Genomic DNA, 20,566 nt, shown 5'->3' on the forward strand with positions numbered 1-20,566 from the left:
AGTACAAGGATAATTTATTGGCCGTTAAAGTTTAAAAAAAACTGAAGTGTAAGAATAGTGCAGGCTTCTGCACTAACCACGACGCAAAATTAGTCTACTTACTAGTGCAGCCATTACATTTAAAAAATATCGCTGAATAAACACATTGGGTGGATACCAAGTGACAAAGAGCGAGCTTGGGAAATATATCCACATCACGAGTGCGCCATTTTCATTACGCAAAACAATTACAGAAATATAGAAGCCAAGCTACAGTATCATTTTTTAAATCTATCTTTTCGATATGGATACCCTGCACCAAGGGTGTTGGGTCCTAGAAGTCACACCCTTTGAAAGGGTTTAATTCTCTATTAATAAATCCTTAACAGATAAAACTAAAAATTTTGATAAACAATACATTAAGTTTTTTTATGATATGCTAATTTTCAGGACACCAAATACATTTTATATGCAAAATAAAACCTTACAAATTTTGTTCTGCTGAAATTCCAGACCTTTTGCAATCACCAAAATTTGGTTATTGCATCACATTCACCATCTTAGACTGACATAGCAACTGGATTGAATCATAATTTGCAGTTTCAGTCAACACTTAAGAAAACTATGGCCCCTATCCAAGAACAAAATTGCTCACCAGAAAAAAGGCCGTACCAACATTAGATTTTTACACAAATTTCTGGCATTCTTTGTGTACTAAATCTTTAAATTTACAAATAGAACAAGAGAAATGTGATCCAGGCTATGTTGGTGTTGTTTGAGATGTGACGTAGAAACTTTAAATGTGAAAATTAATAAAAAAAATTATTCATATCCTTTCCGAAACACTTACTGTACAGTGGCATCACTAACCAAACTGTTGCTCTTTCCCCAGAGAATTGTTTCCTTCTCTCCAATCTGATATAAATTTAACATATCCTATTATTTTAAGCGATTATCAGTTGATCTGTATAGGTTGCACGTAAAGCCAGTTTTATTTAATGCTATTGTTAAACGAAATAGCATCTTCCAAGAGACAGGTTTTTAGATCGCATGGGGTGCTAATTGCTTGTTATTCCACTATTTTTAAGCCACAAAGTAGACTACATCCCTGGTATTCCAGCACTGTATATGCGCAGCACTCCCTGTTAAGGCAGAACACTGCTCGCCACAAAATGGCGGACTCTCCAGAATTTTCCATCACCTTAAAATGGCGCCCAAATGGACAAGGAAAGGGGGAGGGGAACAAAGACAGGGACAAAGAGTGCTGAGAATGGTGGAATGACGATATTCCTGTAAGAAAACCCCAATCTGAACGAACACAGCAGCTTTCTGATAAGAAGGAAGTTAATGGTAACAAGTTTTTTCAGTTGTATTTCCTCATATCGGTCATTTCGGCGTTCAAGCCATCTAAAAATCTTCCCAAATCGTTCATAATATCCAATTTAGTATTAGTCGAAGGAGGCACTTATACACAAGTTAAACAGATCTATTCTTTAAATGAAATAGTGGAAATTCCTGGAATAGCGCTTTCTCAGGTTCCTCTTTATTCATCGTGCTCCTGCACCGACAGCAGCTTTTCGAGAACTTTCCTTCCAGTCACTGGAGTAAGCTAAATACCAAGTCTTTGCAGTTGCGCAGAAAACACACCCCGGTCACTTTCTGCACATGCGTACATCTCCCCCCTCCACAGTTTCTGCTGCGGTCTATACCCTTCGGGCGGAGAACGGTGCCGCATTTTCCGCGCATGCGTAGATTGCACGAGTCGCTCGGGGCGTGGAAATTTTCATCGGGTCTCACGCAGGCGCTGTTGGCATTCGTTCTTTTGGCTGGGATGCCGGGACAGGGGAGGCGTGGAGAAAGGGCAAGGATTTCCTTGGCGCCTGCGTGCTACTACGCCGAGCTAAGGCGACCCGGGGTTTCGTGGCGCTTGCGCGCCCGCGGCGTCGGATCCCGCGCTTGCGCAATGTGGTTCAATTTCGGGTCTAGGGACGAACTGTTAGCGTCTCGAGGAAAAAAAACCGCGTCAGGTCGGGCGGCGCGAGCGAGAAAGAGTGTGTGTGTGCGTTAGCCGAATGGTGGGATTTTACCTCAAGGATTAACCCGGGCCGAGCTGGCAGGAACCATCGCCAACGCAAAACCGGACTTTCACTCGCACAGAAAAAGAGCCTTATGACTCGCTAAGGATGGTACGAGAAACCAGGCATCTCTGGGTGGGGAATTTGCCGGAAAATGTGCGCGAAGATAAGATTATCGAGCATTTTAAACGGTAAGTGTAGATCGTGCCGTGTGCGATAAACGCTGTTGAGTGTATTATTATGTGGGCCTAGCTTCGAGGCCCGTCAGGGTAAACTGAAACCAGAGAAAGTGCCGGCTTCTTGCTGCAGCTGTGAGTGAGATCGCGCACACACACACACACACACACACACACAAGCTGCTGCTAAAGTTCACACTGTTCATTCCGTAAAAGGGGTCACTGATTGTCTTACAGTGTTTCTATTATTGTGTGACATTGCCAGGATCTTGGGTCGATCTTCTCTATTATGTTTTCTGATGCTACCTAATAGCTTTTAATCGCTAAGAGTGGAGGAGCATCGTTCACTGAAAAGGGAAATGAAACAAACACTTTTCGATTTTTGTTCTTGCCCGTGACTTGGCTAAATATGATTGTGGGAATCTTGTGTATGTTTTTGAGGCTGTTGGACCTTTATGTTTTTTTCAAACGTAAAGTTTACAAGTGTTTCATGTTAATACTGTAAATATTGGTGGTTTTGCAAGCTGCAGCCCCAAGAGAGAGAAAGATATGAAGATCTGACTATATTTTAGACACATGGGAGCGATAATGGAGGACGGGCTGTCTGTGGGAAACAGAGATGGGGGAGGGGAATACAACACATTCAGTGATAGCAAAGGTCCAAACTGGCGCTCATCTGCGATCAGATACTGCTTGGCCTGGTACAACAGGAACATATACGAGCACAAGAAAGATTTCAATTTGGTCAATTTATATGTCGTATTTTAATTAATTCAAGGAAACAACTTGATACAATTTTAAAGGTACCTCTGCAAAATGTGCTTCAGCTTACCTGAGAGGTTCTGATTTTCATGTACAGTTGCTGAATTTCGCGCAAGTTTATTTATATTCCAGACAGGAAGCAGCGTTCCAAAGCATATTGTGTAGTGAACGGATACAAATTGGAAAAAATCGATCTTAAAACCAGAAAGTAATGGTGAAAGGAAACTATTCAGTTGTCAAGTTGTTTCTAATATAAAAATAAGGACATTTTAAAAAATTCTTAAATGAAGTATTGATGCAAAAAGGAAATGATAAAATAGGAGTGCAGAACGTAGCGTGTGGTGCTAAGCGTGAGTAAAATGGCGGACTCATTCTAAGCATCAAGCCTCACGTTTGGCATTTGAGGCATGCACTTGTACCTAACCGTCAGAGGATGTGTAACGAAGCTTGATTTATCATATCTCGTATTCTTTTGACTTAAAAGGAAATGTAAATACCTAAGTGCAAAGCATTGCATGAAGTGATAATGTGTTTTCAAAAATAAAAGAATAGTTTCTACATTTATATTTAACCTTGCATTTTAAAATATACGTGAATGAAAATGATAGATCGATCGTAACTTTTGAAGCTCAGTCTTTTGGGGATATTTTTTAAATATTGGAATTCTCGTGGATTATTTTCTAGGATGAGCACACGGGGAAATATTTATGAATTCCTGAACATGTAAGGAATTTGACTGCAATTTCTTTCACCATATTATTTATTGTAATGTTTTAAAAGTCTGTTGGATTGGTTAATGGATATTTTAAAATTCAAGAAGACCTAAACACAGTTAATTGAATCAGAGCTTACAATAAAGCCATGTTATTTTAAAAAATCTTTTGTATTGTAAAAACATTAGCATAAATTCATTTTCAGGAGTAAAGTTGATTGTGATTTCAGTATTTTTCAGTCCGTATCATTTGGTTCAATTTAAGGCTAATGGTGGAGATTGCCCAATATATGCTCAATCTTCAATGTTTTAGATAAAAGATTTTATGAAGGGACTCCTATCTTTTTAGGTTGAGTGCTGGAGTTGCCTACTTACTGTTGGTGACTTGTTTCGTTTTTAAAAACGCGTTGTCAGTGTCTGGAGTAAGATCTCATTTACAATTGGTGGGAATCTTGTGTAAATCATTTTATGCTATACCAGATCAGAAGAAAATAAAATGTCCCATGTTTGTGTTCTTCATACAAGCACTCATTCGTTATGGTCAAGAAACCCTTTATGTCAAGTTGTTCTAAATTCCTAATTGTATTTCAGTTACAAAATCATTTAGATAACGTTGATATATTCAAATAACACAGTGGTAATTTTATTCCAATTGTTAATGAAAAAGGCAAGGTCATGTCTAGATATGCTGAGAGATTTTTTTGTTCCCTAATCCAACCATATAAAAGTGGTGGGAGGGGGAAGCAGAAACACATTATCCTATGACATACAGGAAATAGGTTTACACTGAGCTTGTTTTTAAAAAAGGATTATGGTGATTTGGAAAAATACTGCTATTAAAACCATTTTAAGATATTTTTAGCAATGCTGCAGTGGTTACAAAAATTATTGAGAGTGATTTGCGGTTGATAGATTCTCTAGCGTCTATTGCTATGTTTAATTATAGAAGAAGACTGTATTTCTGTTATACCAGTTTGAAATGCAAATAAACCAGTTCCCACCCCTCCCCCACAAGCGAACAAGAGGAAAACGCGAAGGGGAGGGTGCAGTAGGTTTCAGCTAGAAATGATCTGGAACATTGGAGTTTTCTTTCAGGTACAACAAATAAACTAGATAGCTTGTGAAGTCATACTTTAACAGCCAATTCATCTGATACAACAACATTGAATATATTTAGTACTTTTCATTGCATATTAGGTTGCCTATTCTGTAACATGACGGGGACTTGTTAGGAAATCATTTGGCATAAGTCAGATCTCAATAGGGTGTCTTTTTATTCCTAGCACGTTTATTTTGGCCAGAGTTAGGGCACTGTAATTGTGCATTTTGTTAGGATGGGCAATGTCAGCAGCAAGAGTTAGATTCCGGAAGGTGAAATAAGGTGTTTAGCATCACTTAAATTTACTTGCTGAAGTAGCATTGTCATTTTTCTGTATGGAAACAGTAGTTGAAGGCTGTGGGTAGGGTGTGCCTTCCCTGTGGCCTGTATTTTAGTTTGCTGAGTAAGCTTGCTAAGATGAAGATAGTTAAACATGAGCCGATTGACCTAGCAGTCTAGGGAGAGGAATCGTTCCAAGTTAAGAGACTTGCAAACTCTACAGAAAAAATGTTGCTAGTTCATTGTCATAGAAAATGCTATTTCACAGTCAAGGTATGAATTTTGGTAACATTGCACTCCAGCAAAACAGATTGTGTAATAAGTGATACTAGATAGCCCAGCCTTTTAACTTATAAAATTATCTTCTAAGAAGTTTTGATACATTTCTTTCCCACCAAAAGAAAAAGAGTTGCTTTTAGGAAATGGATTGTCTGTCTGTTATTAACTCTAATGGTTTACACTGGTAAAGGCAAAGTAGATTGGACCAGAAATATGCCTTACTTGACATCAGTAAATCAAAGTTTGCATGCTAAATTGATCTCAGTTTCAAGATGGAATCATATCAGGTTGATACAAATAGCACTGAGAATCCAGCTGTCAAATCTTCTGCATACCCATTTGCAACAAAAGCTAAGAAACCATTTGGCTTCCCTTCCTTTCTCCTCTCCCCACCCCAAGAAAGTTATTCACTCTGTTTAATTGTTATTGGGACTAACTTTCAGAGATCTAGTTTTGTGAACAAAGCAATGTCACACAATGGCATTCATAAATAGATTATGAAAGTAGTTTCGTTATTGTGTAATGATACTTCTGTCTTTCATCTGTGTAGCCACCCCCGATTGAATTTAAAGCCAGATTCAAATTGGATGCTTTCCACCTCTGTGGTAGCAGCCATTAACTTCTTCAGAGTGTTCGTTAACAACATTTGGTTTCCAGATGTGAATAAACAAAAATTCATTTGGCTTCTGCTGTCATCTCATACACACTTACAATCCCTGCATATATTTCTGTTGTGTAACAATCAAATAAACTATTCATAGGGTAGTGAAATAAAAAGATTTGGCTTTGGCATTGCATAACTAACAGATACCAAATGAATAATGAACCCTGATCCTTTTGTCCAAATGTGCTGTCTCCAAACCACTAGTTGTGGTTCATGGCATAATACGCAACGAAAGTGCCGGCTGCCATGTCTGAATGACAGTTGCGGTTTCACGTATAAGGGAAATAGCTCCCAGCAGAATACAAGAGTATCACTGATATTGATTTCTGAAGAAGGTTCTAGGCCCCAAACCTAAGCCTTCCTGCTCCTCTGGTGCTGTTTGGCCTACTGTGTTCATCTAGTTCTACACCTTGTTATCTCAGATTCTCCAGCATCTGCAGTTCCTGCTGTCTCCAAGAGTATCACTAGTGTTTAAATTGAATTAATTGAATTTCAATAAGGAAAAATTCAGACATTTCAAAATTTGTTGTGATTTACATTGGATCGCAGCCCTGAGCGTCAAAGTCCCTCTCTTAAGGTTTAGCACCAAGAGCTGAGTCAGAACGTCAATGAATTGAAGCCCCATTTATAGAACATTACACGGTAACTTGGGTCAGCACCTCAAATGGCTATTCATGGTAGGTTGCTACTACATTTTGACACATTAAGCCAGTCAATTTTTGGAAAATAAAGCCAAAGGTTTTCTTGTAAATATGACCAATATTAGCAAACTGATTAGTTGGTCCTTTATGAGATTGCTTGCAGTAGCTTATTGTGTAAAGATTTTACCTTGCAATAATATCTGCACTTTAATAGTAATTTCTTGACTATGAAGTAGAACATCCAGAGTAAACCAAAGGTAAAGTTTGGTATATATGTTGAAGATGAGGTTGGGTTGGAGGGGAGGAGTAAACGATAGGTGGAGATGAAGCCTTCAGAGAGAGACAACAATATTTGGACAGATAAAGAAACTGATAGAGGTCAGCTTGGCTGAATCAGTGTCTGCTAATTGGGACTATTAGTAGCCGACAATGGGATGGTTAGAAGCCAATGTGATGACAGAGTCTTCTGTTTGGGGATTGGGGTAGAGGCCTGGAAGAGATACTTGGGCCCTAAAATTATTAAACTAGATATTGAGTCCTGATGGCTGCATGGCCCCCAAGTGGAAAATGAGCTGCTGTCTTTCCAGCTTTGCTGGAGCACTGCAGCAAGCCCTAGACAGATGTTGGTTAGGGAAAAATGGGTGTGTCGAAGTGACAGGCAACAAGAAGTTCAGGATCACTTTTGCGGACAGAACTTAGGTGTTCTGCAAAGTGATTGCCCAGTCTGTGTTTCATCTGTCCAATGTAGAGACCATGTTCTGAACAGCAAATATTGTAGACTATATTGAGTGAACTGCAGGTGAATCACTGCTTCACTGGGAAGGTATGTAGGGGCCTCCAATCAGTTCAGAGAGAGGAAGTACTTGTTTATGATTTCCAAAACAACCTACTATAAGAGGTGAAAAATATTTGTAGCTGTTTTGTGGCTAAAAATATTTTTTAAAAACTTCAGGTTATGTAACTTGTGTTTTAGCTAGCTAGAATTAAGGGAGCGCTACAAGTATTTGTTACATTTAATCTTCAAGGAATATTATTATGATTTTATACGCTTTAATTTTGTGTCCTAAAATGACTTTCCCTAATTAACAAAGGATCAGAAAGAACTCTGACTAGTTTAGATATTAGTATGTATAATCAAAAGTTTGATCAGAAATTTTACCCCATTGCTTTATGTAGCCTTTTTCTTGCGAAGATAGATTAAGCAACCTCATCAAAGTTGGACATTGTTAACTTTTGAGCCTAGGCATGAAGCTTTTTTAGGACTGTTCATTTTATTTTGGAAGACATTACAAAGTAGTCAAGGCCTGCCCTTCCTTGTCTGTGAAAACAAACAAACACATGCGCGCACATACTCTCTCTTTTCAGCTGGGTGGAGTCTGTAGCAATTAGAACAGGGAATCCTGGCAATTTCACTTTCTTTCCCTTTACATCCCTAAATCTATCACCCTAACTCTGATGTAATGAGACCACTGTTCCACCAGACTGTGATTAACACCAACCATGGACTGAACTTGGGATTTTTAGGCTGAATTTTATGTTAGGCAGTGTTTATTATTTTGAAGGAGGACTAAGTAATTACTTTTGTGTGACCAGATTCTTTTGACAGATGTCTCCCAAACTTATTTGAAATCTGAATAAGAAAATGTCATCACTCAGAACATCAGGAATAGGTAGTTCAACCCTCCAGTATGCTCTACCATTTAATACAGTCATGAGTGATTTCATTTTGGCCATAATACCACTTTCTTGGGTGTTTCTCATAGCCCTTTAATTCATTGCTAATTAAAAATCTATCTATCTGCCCCTTAAATTTATTCTGGTCTCGATGTCCATGGCACTTTAGGGTTGGGTGATCCATGGGTTCTTGCCCCCTTTGACAGAAGTAATTCCTCTTCATCTCTTTCAAATCTGCTACTTCTTATCCTAAAACTATAACCTTTTGTTATTGATGGCAAAGAGCCTGATAAGTGTAGATATGTCCAGTATCCCATTGCAGTGAAGCAATGGGTGAAATGCTACAACTTGTATTTCTTGGAAAATAAAATGTTTTAAGATGAGCATCTCAAACAAAGTTTTATACTGGACTACTTAATGAGAGGTTGGGATCTGTGATCAAATACATGAAGAAATAGAGGTGTTTGAGATGAAACGGGAGCTAGAGAAGTATCTGTAAGTAGATAACTGAAGGCATGATTGTAGGTGGAGCAATTAAAATTGAGGGTATATAAGAGGCTGGAATGTAAGTTGATACAAATCATGTTTCTTTTAATCAACAACTCTTGCTATCAATCAGCCTATTTATCATGTATTCCTATTGTTATTGCACATTAATTGTAGAACTGGGATTGATAAATTGCTGGTTTCAACTCGGAGCTGAAAATGTTACATTGGCTTGTAATGCATATTGAAAGATTATTTTGAAATTATTCATTTGTCCTTTTGTATATTTTGCAGATGTGATTCTCTTAGAAATACAGTTTGATTTAAAACAAATTTCTATGAGTTCCATGATCAAATCAGACTGAGCTGGTTTTATTACTAAAGTACTGTTGCTTTTTATAGAATGTCTAAATTATCGATGTTGGATACATTACTTATCTAATGATAGGTTGAACAATAAAGTCATGAATTTGTTTTGATGTTGGGTCGGCTTGTATAATAAATGCATTCAATATGCACTTGCTAAGTATTCTCACTGTCATGCATTCAAATGAGAAACACTATTTTAATATTTTGAAAGTAGACAAAAGTGTAGATATGGAAAATAAATCTGGTTTGAATTTAAGGATTTAATTTGTTTCGTGGTGATCATTTTCTATGGTAACTATTTTAAAAATCGTGATTATTTTGGGTATTAAACCTAAATTGCTAATAGCTGCACTTTAAATAAGATGTCCATATATCCTGAAAAAGATGATCTCTAACTCTGGCAATGTTTAGTATTTGATGTATTAAGCAATTCCCAGCAGTCACAAATGGTTGTTTTCTGCTGATTGTGGTAATCTGATTGTGCCCACTAGCTCACATACGAGTTTTAATTGTTACAGTTCCTGTGGTTATTAAATTGTCTGAGAACTTGATTCAGTGGGATTTAATACAATAACAATAATTGATTAGGCTAAGCATTAGGAACAATGATGAATATCTATCTTCTAATCTTTGACCTAATCATTCTCAGCATGCACTGTTGAGTTAGAATCTGGAATGTGGGACCTGTGAGACTGATTTGGTTGTGGCTTACAAAAGGGAATTGGATAAGCACCTAAAGTGAGGGAATTTGCATGACCTTGGGGAAAGGTCAGGGCAGTAGTGCTGGCTAAATTGGTCTTGCAGGGAACTGACATGGACAGAAGGAGCTGAAAAGCCATTTTCTGCACTATAACTATTCTGTGATTCAGTCTCCTTGTTCAGGTAACTGTATCTACCATGCTGAGTTGCTTGACCAGTTTAAACATCTCTGCAATATTGTTCAGCATGCTTCTGAATTCAAGGGAACATAATCCAGGTTTATAGCATCTATAATCAGATTTTAGCACTTTAGTCAGTGGGCTCATTCTGGTGAATTTGTGACTAATTCATTGCTGCAATGTAGGGGAACCTTGCCATCAGCTACCAAGACCCGAACCCATCTGTCTATACTGTTCGAAATTTTAGGTCTTCCTTGAAGCTCACACCTTTGTTCATGCTTTTGGTCACCTGCCATAAATCATTTTATGTGGCTGAATATCACATTTTATTTTTTAATACTCCTATGAAGTGCTGTGGAATGTTTTACCTAAATGAGTTGTTGCATCATATCTCTTCCACTGTCAAATGCTCTAATTGGACCATGATTTGCACTCTGCAAGTGAGTCATCACTTCCTGACTTTCACACCTTTAGAGATAAAGCTTGGCATTCCATTAGTCTTTTTGATTACAGTTTTGTACCCTGGCATCAGTTTTTAGCAGCATATGCACCAGGATATCTAAGCTCCATTGTCTTTCCACAATTGGTCTGTCATGATTAAGAAAATACTAATGACTGGTTTTTCTCAGATCATGTGTGAATGAGTTTAATAGGGAGAATTCAGCCTGTTGTGATTTTTACCGTCTTGGTCACCCCTAGCCATTGTGACTACCTGCTCCCACCAATGTAAACTTAATGTGGCTCCTGACTTCAACTAATTTTCAAACTTGTAAAGGCAATCCCCTATACCTTTGTTCAGGTCATTAAGTTATTCATTGAAAAGTTGAGGCTCCAGTACAGTTCTGAGGGAATGCTATTTGTCATGATTTGCAACTCAACCAATTCCTTGTCACCCTTTTTCTTGCAAACAATATCCCAATCAGATGTAAATTTGATAATTTCTCATGTAGATATTTCTAAAATGGCTTACAGAATTTGATGAGAAGACATCTCTACTTTCCTATCATGCTACATATCAGCTCCATGTTGAAATGGATTAGTTTCATGTGATCTATGTTTCTCAAATCTTTGCACACTTCTATCAGTTTGAACCTTGAGCAATTTCAAGTAATATGATGTGGGTGTCACTGCAAGATCAGAACTTAATACTCATCCTAAATTTTCCTGAGAGGATTTGTTTTAATAGTGAATCACTTTTTCACACTACTATAGAATGCTTGTTTCAACAAACAGCAATATAGTGCAAGTCCAAGTTGAGTGAGTTTGTGGCCTGAAGGAGAACTTCGAAGTGATGCGTGGTACCCTTTTTTTTCCTAGGAAGCAAACATCAGAGATTTAGACGATGTTGAAGAAACTCGGTGAGTTGTAGTAGTACGTGTTGTAAATAGTTTCAACTATAGTCAAGTTGAACACTGCTGGGCAGGACTGAATGCTTAAAGTGGTGGATAGCCTGTCAGTTAAGCAGGCCACTTTGTCCTGGGTAGTGTTGAATTTCCTGATTGTAGTTGGAGCTGAACTCAGGCTTGTACTTTATAAATTATGGAAATGCTTTGGGAAGTTGGGAGGTGTGATATTTGTCATTGAATACCCAACCTCTGAACTAATCTTGTAGTGTAGAATTCTGTGCATGAAGAAGTCTCGAGTGACGGATAGCAATAGTAGAGGCTTCAACCTTTTTCATCTAGGCAAAGTCACGCCTGTCGAACCTGTTAGAAAAATTTGGCAAGGGAATGAGCAAGTTAGACAAAGGAGAACCGGGGGACATGATCTATTTAGAATTGTAGAAGGCCTTTGACAAGGTGCTGCACAGCAACCTGCTAAGTAAGATAAGAGCCCATGATGTTAAGGGCAAGATACTGGCATATATAGAGGATTGGCTGACTGGCGTAAGGCAGAGAGAGGGATTGAAGGTGTCTTTGTCAGGATTGCAGCCGGTGACTAGTGTAGTTTTGTGGATGTCAATATTTGGTCCGCAGCTATTCATGTTATACATTAATGATCTGGACAAAGAAACCGAGAGCATTGTCGCTAAGTTTGAAAACAGGAAATGCTAAATAGTTTAAGGTGAAGGAATAGGTAGTGTTGAGAAAGTGGGGAAGTTGGAGGAGGACGTGTGCAAGCCAGGACAGTGGGCAAATAAATGGAAGATGGAATACGGTGTGGGAAAATGAGGCTATGTCCTTTGGAAAGAACATTGGCATAAACTATTTTTTAAATGATGAAAGGCTTCGGAAATCTGAAGTGCAGAGGGGACTTAGGAGCCCTAGTTTGGGATTCTATTAAGAGTAAGATGCTAGTTAAGGAATGCAAATACAATGTTAGCATTCATTTCAAGAGGGTTAGAATATTAGAGCTAGGATATGCTGCTGAGACTGCATAAGGTTCTGGTCAGACCACATTTGGAACATTGTGACGAGTTCTGGACCCTGTATCTAAGGAAGGATGGTCTGATATTGGAGGGAGTTCAGAGAAGATTTACAAGAATGGCTGTGGGGATGAAGGACTTGTCATATGAGGAGTGTTTGAAGACTTTGGGTCTGTACTCGACGGAATTTAGAAGGATGAAGGGGTATTTGATTGAAACTTAAGGAATGACGAGACGCCTGGATAGAGTGCATATGGAGATGATGTTTCCACTGGTCGGAGAGACTAGGACTCGAGGGCACAGCTTCAGAGTGAAAAGACTGCCTTTCAGAATTCAGATGGGAAGAATTTCTTCAGATAGAGGGTGGTGAATCTGTGGAACAAAAACAAAGCTGCTGGAAAAGCTCAGCAGGCCTGGCAACATTTATGAAAGAGAAAACAAAGTTAATGTTTCGGGTCCAGTGATCCTACCTATTCTGAGGAAGGTTCACCGGACCTGAAACGTTAACTCTGTTTTCTCCTCCACAGATGCTGCCAGACCTGCTGAGCTTTTCCAGCAACTTTGTCTTTGCTCCTGATTTACAGCATCCTCAGTTCTTTTGGTTCTTTCTTGGTGAATCTCTGGAACTTTGTGTCACTCTCGTGATAAATTTGTCACAACACAAAACAATTCTAATATATAACTTTAGACAATCTTGATGTATAAATTTGGTAAAAATAATAATCTAAATGGAAAATACTTTATTTAATAATTATAGGAGTTCATTTTATGAAAAGCAATCAAGTTTCATGGTGTATAATTCCTAATAGTATTGAGGTTATTGTTAGTGAGGCTGTATAAAGTTCCAGAATATGTTTTGAGAATCATGCGTTCGATGCTTTGTTTATTGTTGTGCTGTCTAGTTTGTTGTATGTTTGCTCTGTTACAATTATGATGCAAGTTTTCACAACCTTTAGGCCATCTAAAAATGCTAAGTAGTTCCTGTGATAGTTCGGTTGATGAAGACAAGGTGTAACCAAACACGTGGATATTTTCTCATCTGATTAATTAGTTACTCCCAACCAAGCAACGGTTTGTGTGCCACAATTGATCTCTGACCAGACTAAATGGGAAAATCGGTTACATTTTGATTACTCGGTAACTATCAACTAGAAATTATTTGCATGTGAACATGTAGTTGGGACAGAATTATATATTGGTCGTGATTGGATACTCAGCTGAGACGCGCAATCTAGAGTTTTCACACTACATATTTGGCACTCCTTTAGAAATACTGGAAATTTCAACAAGTTAGAGTTCAACTTGATATTGAAATAGGGACAATGATTAGCTGAGTGGCGATGTTCAACTTGGAAGGATAAAATATAGTTACAAATTGATTAACATCTGTCTACACCTCAGTGGAAGTACCAGACAATATCAATTCAGGCAAAATAAAGTAAATCAGATTTTAAAAAAACGCTACTAGTGAATGAAGGGTGAGTTTGCCTTTAGTATAATAGGGCAATCTGATCATTTGTTTAGCAGGGATGGGGGAGGAGGCCAAAGAAGGGTCCATTTTCTCGTAGAGGTGTGAGGGCCCTGATGCTCATCACACACTGCATGACTATGAGTCTGCAGTTTCATTCGGCCTCTTTTTTACTGTGCTGTCTTTCACGTTAAACAGTTCTTTTTCCCTAATTAACCTGTTCAGAAATGGAGCAGGTGGGACTTGAACCTGGGCCTTCTGGCATGGGCATTACTATTGCACCACAAGAACCTCATCAGTCAGAGTTTTCTTTGCTAGGAACTCTTCCAGTTTCATGTTCCATTCTGATCACTGCCTCAAAAGGCAATTTGTTCAACAGTTCTGTTTGTTGTTTTCTGGCAACCGATTTTGTCTTTTTTTTTGTTATTTTTGAAAAGAGTTTCTGCATTTGACTTTAAGGATATTTTATCCACGAAAAGTAACACTTCTGGATATTAGAACACAGTCCTTCTGATGATCTCTGAAATGCCTGCAACCTTGGGTTATTACGTAACTTAAGCCAGTTCCCATCAATGTTGATGTGTTGAATAATGCTGCGTTGACAGCCCCACCTACTGGTGCAGTATTTTTGGAGTTTTGAAATCATTAATTATTTGAATATTGAATAATGCTGCCCTGATAAGATCTAATTATGGAGCAATTTTACAGAAACTGTTTATATTATACATTCTTATACCGACATTTATAATGAAACATGAAATTTGTTTGTATAGCTTCCTTCACCACCCCAACATCCCGTCACACCCAATTAAATACTAGTGACGAGTAGTCACTGTTTAACAATGTAAGGAGAAAAGTTTGCAGGACATGAACATAAATGCAAGATGTTTAATTTATTACAGATGTATACATAACCATTACAAAAATTTGATTTATCAACAGCAAAATGAATGTGGCCAGTCTGAAATAACCTGAGGTTGTTAAGCAATAGAAAAATGCTGGTTAAGTTTGGATCTTGTTGCAAATTTGCAGTCTCTGATTAGCCTTCAGCAATGTTGTGCAGTCAGGTGTAATTAACATGGCTGGAAAATGTGATTGAGCTCTTTCACCTGAGAAAGATGGTAGTTGACTAGCTTTGTAAATACTGTGTGCTCGGGGAGGGAGAGGGGATGTCCGTCAAATTATTTTATTTACAAACTACTCTAAGCTCTAACAAAAACAAAGTTGCTGGACGCTCAGCAGGTCTGGCAGCATCTGTGAAGGAAAAAACAGACTTTATGTTTCAGGTCTGAAATGTTAGCTCTGTTTTTTCCTTCACAGATGCTGCCAGACCTGCTGAGCTTTTCCAGCAAATTTGTTTTTGCTCCTAATTTACAGCATCTGCAGTTCTTTTTACTCTAAACTCTAACACAGTTTACTTTATTTACTCCTCAGTCTCAATAGCATGTGATTGATGAACATGATAATGCCACACTGACATCATGCATTAAAAGACACATTCTCGTTATACTAAACTTTGTTTCTCACGAGTCTGAGTGACGTTATACATTATATTTTCAATGTTCTTGCCATATGCTATTAATTCTGATGTTTGTACCTTGACACCACATTCTATGATCTTAGACATTTTAAAGTCCATGTATGGCAAATCCACTGCATTATTTTTGTCTATTTGTTGCTTTACAATTGGTGAACAATGGACATCCCCTCTCCCTCCCCCAGCACACAGTATTTACAAAGCTAGTTAGATTTCTTTCTGTTGCATCTTTTGAGAAGTGATTCCGTTACTTTTCCTGTCATTGACAATAATCAGTTATTGTTGCTGTTACTCCATTTTGCCTTTTTGACAACACGGTGAGGTTTAGGCACTTTCATGGATGTCGAATGTTTGTGTGATGTTCTGACTCAGATGTGTTTTTAAGGGTTATCTTGGAGAGATAAGTGTTAACTCAAATTAGATAAATGCTGTAAACTGAATACTAAACAAAACATCATGCATTTAGGTAACATTTATGTTACATCATGCAGATGTTGCAGTCCTTAGTGCAATTATTATGCTTTAGTAGAATTGAATATTTCTGTTTCTGTAAATATTGCTGTTAGTGTACTTAAGGATTTTGCAAATTGTTTACCGAGAATACTCTGGAATTCATAATTTGTTTAAAAACCTTTCCAGATTTAAATAGTTTATTTCATTGCTTCTTTTGAGCGACAAGAATGTGTTCACAACAAAAAATATTTTTTTGAAGGGGCATGTGTGTAAAATGCAAAGATGATCTTCTTTTCCAAATTAGATTTTTTTTAGTTGGTAACAAGATATTTCCTGGCCCTTCAATGTAAGGCAGTAAACATTTGAACCTTAAATTATATACAGTACTGATGTGCAGTGATTTTTTTGTTTTGTTTGAGTTAAAAGAAACTGCACGTCATTCGTCCTCACTGGTTGTGTTTGTAGGCTAAGTGGCCCTACGCCAGGAAATTATACTCCTGGATAATTACAAGATTTTTTAAAATTCTGCGTCTTATTTAAAATAAATATCGTGTTTATCGTTTTGAAGTAATAAATAGACCTCCACGTATCCCCTCCCCTATACAGCCTATATATACATTTCAAAGCTATTAAATTGCTGCCATGGAGAGACTGTTGCGATTGTCCTTTTGTCATTCCCCTCCCCCATTGTTGTTAATTTGGATCGGCTATGTTGACATTTGATACGACTCGAGTATACTAATAAAATTCTACCATGCCTCGTCCAGGATTTACTTTCGGTATTTTTTGTGTTGCAGATGTGGATCAGTCAATTGTTCGGGCTACTTGATTGTTTTAAAATGGGTTTTGGTTCAGCATTTGTAGTAAAGCGAGAGCTGTTCCAAGCACAATAAGGAGAATTGTTTCGATTCTGCAGTGTGTATATTTTGTAAAAAATGTGTGGCATTCACTTCTCTCAGGGGACTTGCCTAGGAGGAACAAGGCTGCACAATTCCTTGCTAATGCAATGCTAATTAATTAAAAAAGAATCTCGATAAATGCGAGTTTTATCACACAACACAGTCCTATCTGATAGTGGTGGGAAACCTATACACTTGTCTGCTTTCAGAAACCGAGAACGAACGACTGTGTGGATATCTATTTGCGTTACAAAGAAATCTACAAATTAGGGCATACCGCCTTGAAATCCTGTTACACTCCCAGCATATCATGTGATATCGCTGTCGTGCCACCCAGTTTCAAAAAGGTAATTTAATAGATGACTGCATCCAATGAGAACACTATCAGGGATTATGACCTTGACATAATGAAAATCGTGCTGTATTAACAAAAGATCACTTTAAAACCGGATTGTGCATGTATTCTAAATCTGGCAGGTCGTTTTCCTTTAGGGACAGTGCTATAGTCGGCTCGAACAATATTAGCAATATTTTTTTCTTTACTGTCGATCTCCCGCCATTACACGGACACGTCCGATTCCTGTCTTGTATCCCGCCATTTTACAGCATTGCACCGCCAGTCGGCTGCGAGATCGCAGCAACTAGAGATTTTGGAGGCAGCCACGAGGTTCGTCCATGTGGCCAGTGCAGCTCAGTTGAGGGAAAGCGCGTTATTATTCCTTGTCATTTGCCCAAAAGTCTAGCCTCTTGTTTGAACGGGGTTGACTTTTTATGTGACACGGACCTTAAAACGTTCCTGTGTAATCGTTTGGGTTCATAGAACACATCGGCCAGCAGTTAGTGAAAGGGTGGCATATTACTGTTTGCGTTTTTCACGATCAGTGATGTTGAAAATATGATCATTTTAATTAAAATGTGTTGTCTTCATTATATTGCCTTGTGTTGCATACACTCGTTGTAAACGTTTGAAATAACACTACGCAACTTTTGTTACAAAAATAGCTTTCAGTTCGGCTGTGCTTTACTCACCCTGAATGGGAGGATTATTAGTATTTCTGGGTGAGGTAGAAAATAATTGATACTTGAAGGAAGCGTGTACAAAATCATAAGGTCATAGAAGCAGGCCCTTCGGCATGTTCATTCCAACGAACAAATACCAAAGTCCGCTAATCCCATTTTCCTGCCCTTGGTCCACAGCCTGCTATGCCTGGCATTTTAAGTACTCATCCAGATGCTCTTTAAATGTTGCAAGAGTAACTGCTTTCAACAGCCTTTCAGGCAGATCCTGAATATATCTACCATTCACCGGATGAAAGATTTTCTCAAATTTCCTCGAAACCACTTGCTGCTCACGTTAAACGTATGCTCGCTGGTTTTAGAAACGTCTGCTAAAGGGGACAGATTCTCATGATCTATCTGTGTGTTTAGAGAAATGTCATTACTCACCTCTGGAGCAGGTGGGACTTGAACCCAGGCCTGTCACTCCGGGAGTACCACTGTGCCATATATGGCTCAACCAGAAAACCCTCCTAGCCTCCTCTGCTCCAAGGAAACAAAACCAGCCTGAGTGAGAATTTTCATACCAGGCAACATCCTGGGCAGGACTGTTGCATATGCTGCGTTTTGTTTGGGGAGAAGGAGTTAAACTTAAGACAGTCTTTTGGAATTTGGTGCCTTGTGACGTAATAGATCTGGTGTTAATGGAGGGGCGCTTGATGTGTATTTAGAAAATTTCTGGTTGAAATAGGACTAGATTATATCTGGTGTTGCAAAAAACTATTTAAACTTTAGTTTCCTGCCACGTGTTTCATGCCACTGATTTATTTTTCAATGCTGCTGTTAGCCGGAGGTTGAGTGGTTTTTGTATTAAGTTCAGGATTTTAAAAGCATCACCATTAATGGAAAGAGCAACAGATTACCTGGACAGGTATTGCAAGTATTTACAGTAATCTTCATTTGAAAACATAATGCTGAAAATGGTGACAACAATAACCATTGCCTGCTCAGGAAATAACCGAGCCATACAGATCACGGTTCTAAGTCTGTTTTGACTTGGATGATTGGGTACTGTTCAGTACCATTCACAACTCCTCAGATACTGAAGACTTTTTATGTCCCTGTGCAGTGTACTGGGACAATTTACACATGTGGGTTGATAAATGGCAAGTATAACATTTCACCTCGTGCAAGTGCCAGACAACAAACATCTGTGGCATGAGAAAACTGAAGCATCACCCCATTAAATAGCATACCATTGCTGAATCAACATCCTGAGGAGTTACCATTGATCTGAAACGTACCAACACGAGCCATAGCTACAAGAGCAGATCAGAGGCTGGGACTTCTGTGGTGACTCCCTAAAGCGTGTCTCCATCTATAAACCAGGAATGTGGTAGAATAATCTTCACTTGCCTGGATAAGTGCAAGTCTAACAATGCTTAAGCTGAACAGCAGCCCAATTAAACATATACTCTTGCCATTATCAACCCATGTTGTTGTGTGTATGAGATGTACTGGAACAACTTTCAATGTTCCCTTTTTGATAGCATTTTACTAACCTATGACTTCTACTGCCTCAAAGTAAAAGGTAGCAGATGCTTGGAAACAGCCCCATCTGCAAGTTCCTCACCACCCAGAGAACATTTTGACTTGAAGTAATATTGCCTTGTTAACAGTTGCTAGGTCAGTAACTCAGTTTCTAACAGCAGCATCTCTGCCATGTGGACTGTGCAGTTTAAGTGGGCATGTTGTCACTGTCATATCAAAGACAATTATGATGAATGTAAGTGCTAGCCTTGTGAGCAATACTCAGATTTTCAAGAACAGATTGTGGATTGGCACTGCCAAAATTGCAGACTAAGATAGCCTACCATTTGTGCAGATGGTGCTGGTGATCTCTCAAAACAAAAACAAGGTCATGGACAAAAGAATGCACTTTAGAGTCATAGAGATGTACAGCATGGAAGCAGACTCTTCCGTCCAACTCATCTATACCGACCAGATATCCTACATTAACCTAGTTTCATTTGCCAGCATTTGGCCCATATCTCTTTAAACCCTTCCTATTCATATGCCCACCCAGATATCTTAATTGTAACAGCCTCCACCACTTCCTCTGGCAGCTCATTCCATACACGCACCACCTACTGCATGGAAAAAGTTGCCCCATGGGTCCTTTTTAAAATCTTTCCCCTTTAAACCTACTACTCTAGTTTTTGACTGTCCTACCCTGGGAAAAAGACCTTGACTAATTACCCTATCCATGACCTTCATGATTTTATAAACTTCTATAAAGTCACCCCTCAGCCTCTGATGCTCCAGAGAAAGTAGCATCAGCGTATTCAGCCTCTCCATATAGCTCAAACCCTCCAACCCTGATAACATTGTTGTAAATGTTTTCTGAACCCTTTCTAGTTTCACAACATCCTTCCTATGGGAGGTAGACCAGAATTGCACACAGTATTCCAAATGTGGCCTAACCGATGTTGTGTGCAGCTGCAACATGACCTCCAACTCTTATACTCAAAGCTGACTAATAAAGGTAAATTAACCAGATGCCGCCATCACTGTCCCGACTACTTGTGCTTCCACTTTGAAGGAGCTATGAACCTGCAGTCTAATGTCCATTTGTTCAGTAACATGCCCCAGGACCTTACCATTTTAAGTTAAGGTACTTACGATTGTGCTCTGATGTAACCAATTTTGGTATCATTTGCAAATTTACTAACCATACCTCTGATATTACCACCCCAATCATTTGTATAATTTTAT

General features: G+C 38.6%; 2 protein-coding genes across 17 annotated transcripts in view; one reads left to right on the forward strand and one right to left on the reverse strand.

Annotated features, from left to right (window-relative positions):
* The window catches only part of bcl2l16 (BCL2 like 16), an 82,324-nt gene extending 80,137 nt beyond the window's left edge, over positions 1-2,187 (reverse strand). For 4 of the 11 annotated variants that reach the window (XR_009442746.1, XR_009442744.1, XR_009442743.1 and 1 more), the window contains exon 1: positions 103-1,728. The gene's annotated coding sequence lies outside the window, so the exon portion shown is untranslated. Of the gene's footprint in view, positions 1-102; positions 1,729-2,066 lie in introns of those variants that run through there. The other 7 variants (XR_009442750.1, XR_009442751.1, XR_009442742.1 and 4 more) reach the window with 4 other exon arrangements.
* spen (spen family transcriptional repressor) overlaps positions 1,923-20,566 on the forward strand; it is a 97,615-nt gene continuing 78,971 nt past the window's right edge. For all 6 annotated transcript variants that reach the window (XM_048561148.2, XM_048561151.2, XM_048561150.2 and 3 more), the window contains exon 1: positions 1,923-2,245. In XM_048561148.2, coding sequence (XP_048417105.2) covers positions 2,163-2,245 — 83 coding nt within the window. In that variant the 5' untranslated portion in view covers positions 1,923-2,162. The remainder of the gene's footprint in view (positions 2,246-20,566) is intronic.

This window comes from Stegostoma tigrinum, chromosome 28 (genome assembly GCF_030684315.1).
Source record: "Stegostoma tigrinum isolate sSteTig4 chromosome 28, sSteTig4.hap1, whole genome shotgun sequence".
NCBI classification, from domain to species: Eukaryota; Metazoa; Chordata; class Chondrichthyes; order Orectolobiformes; family Stegostomatidae; genus Stegostoma; species Stegostoma tigrinum.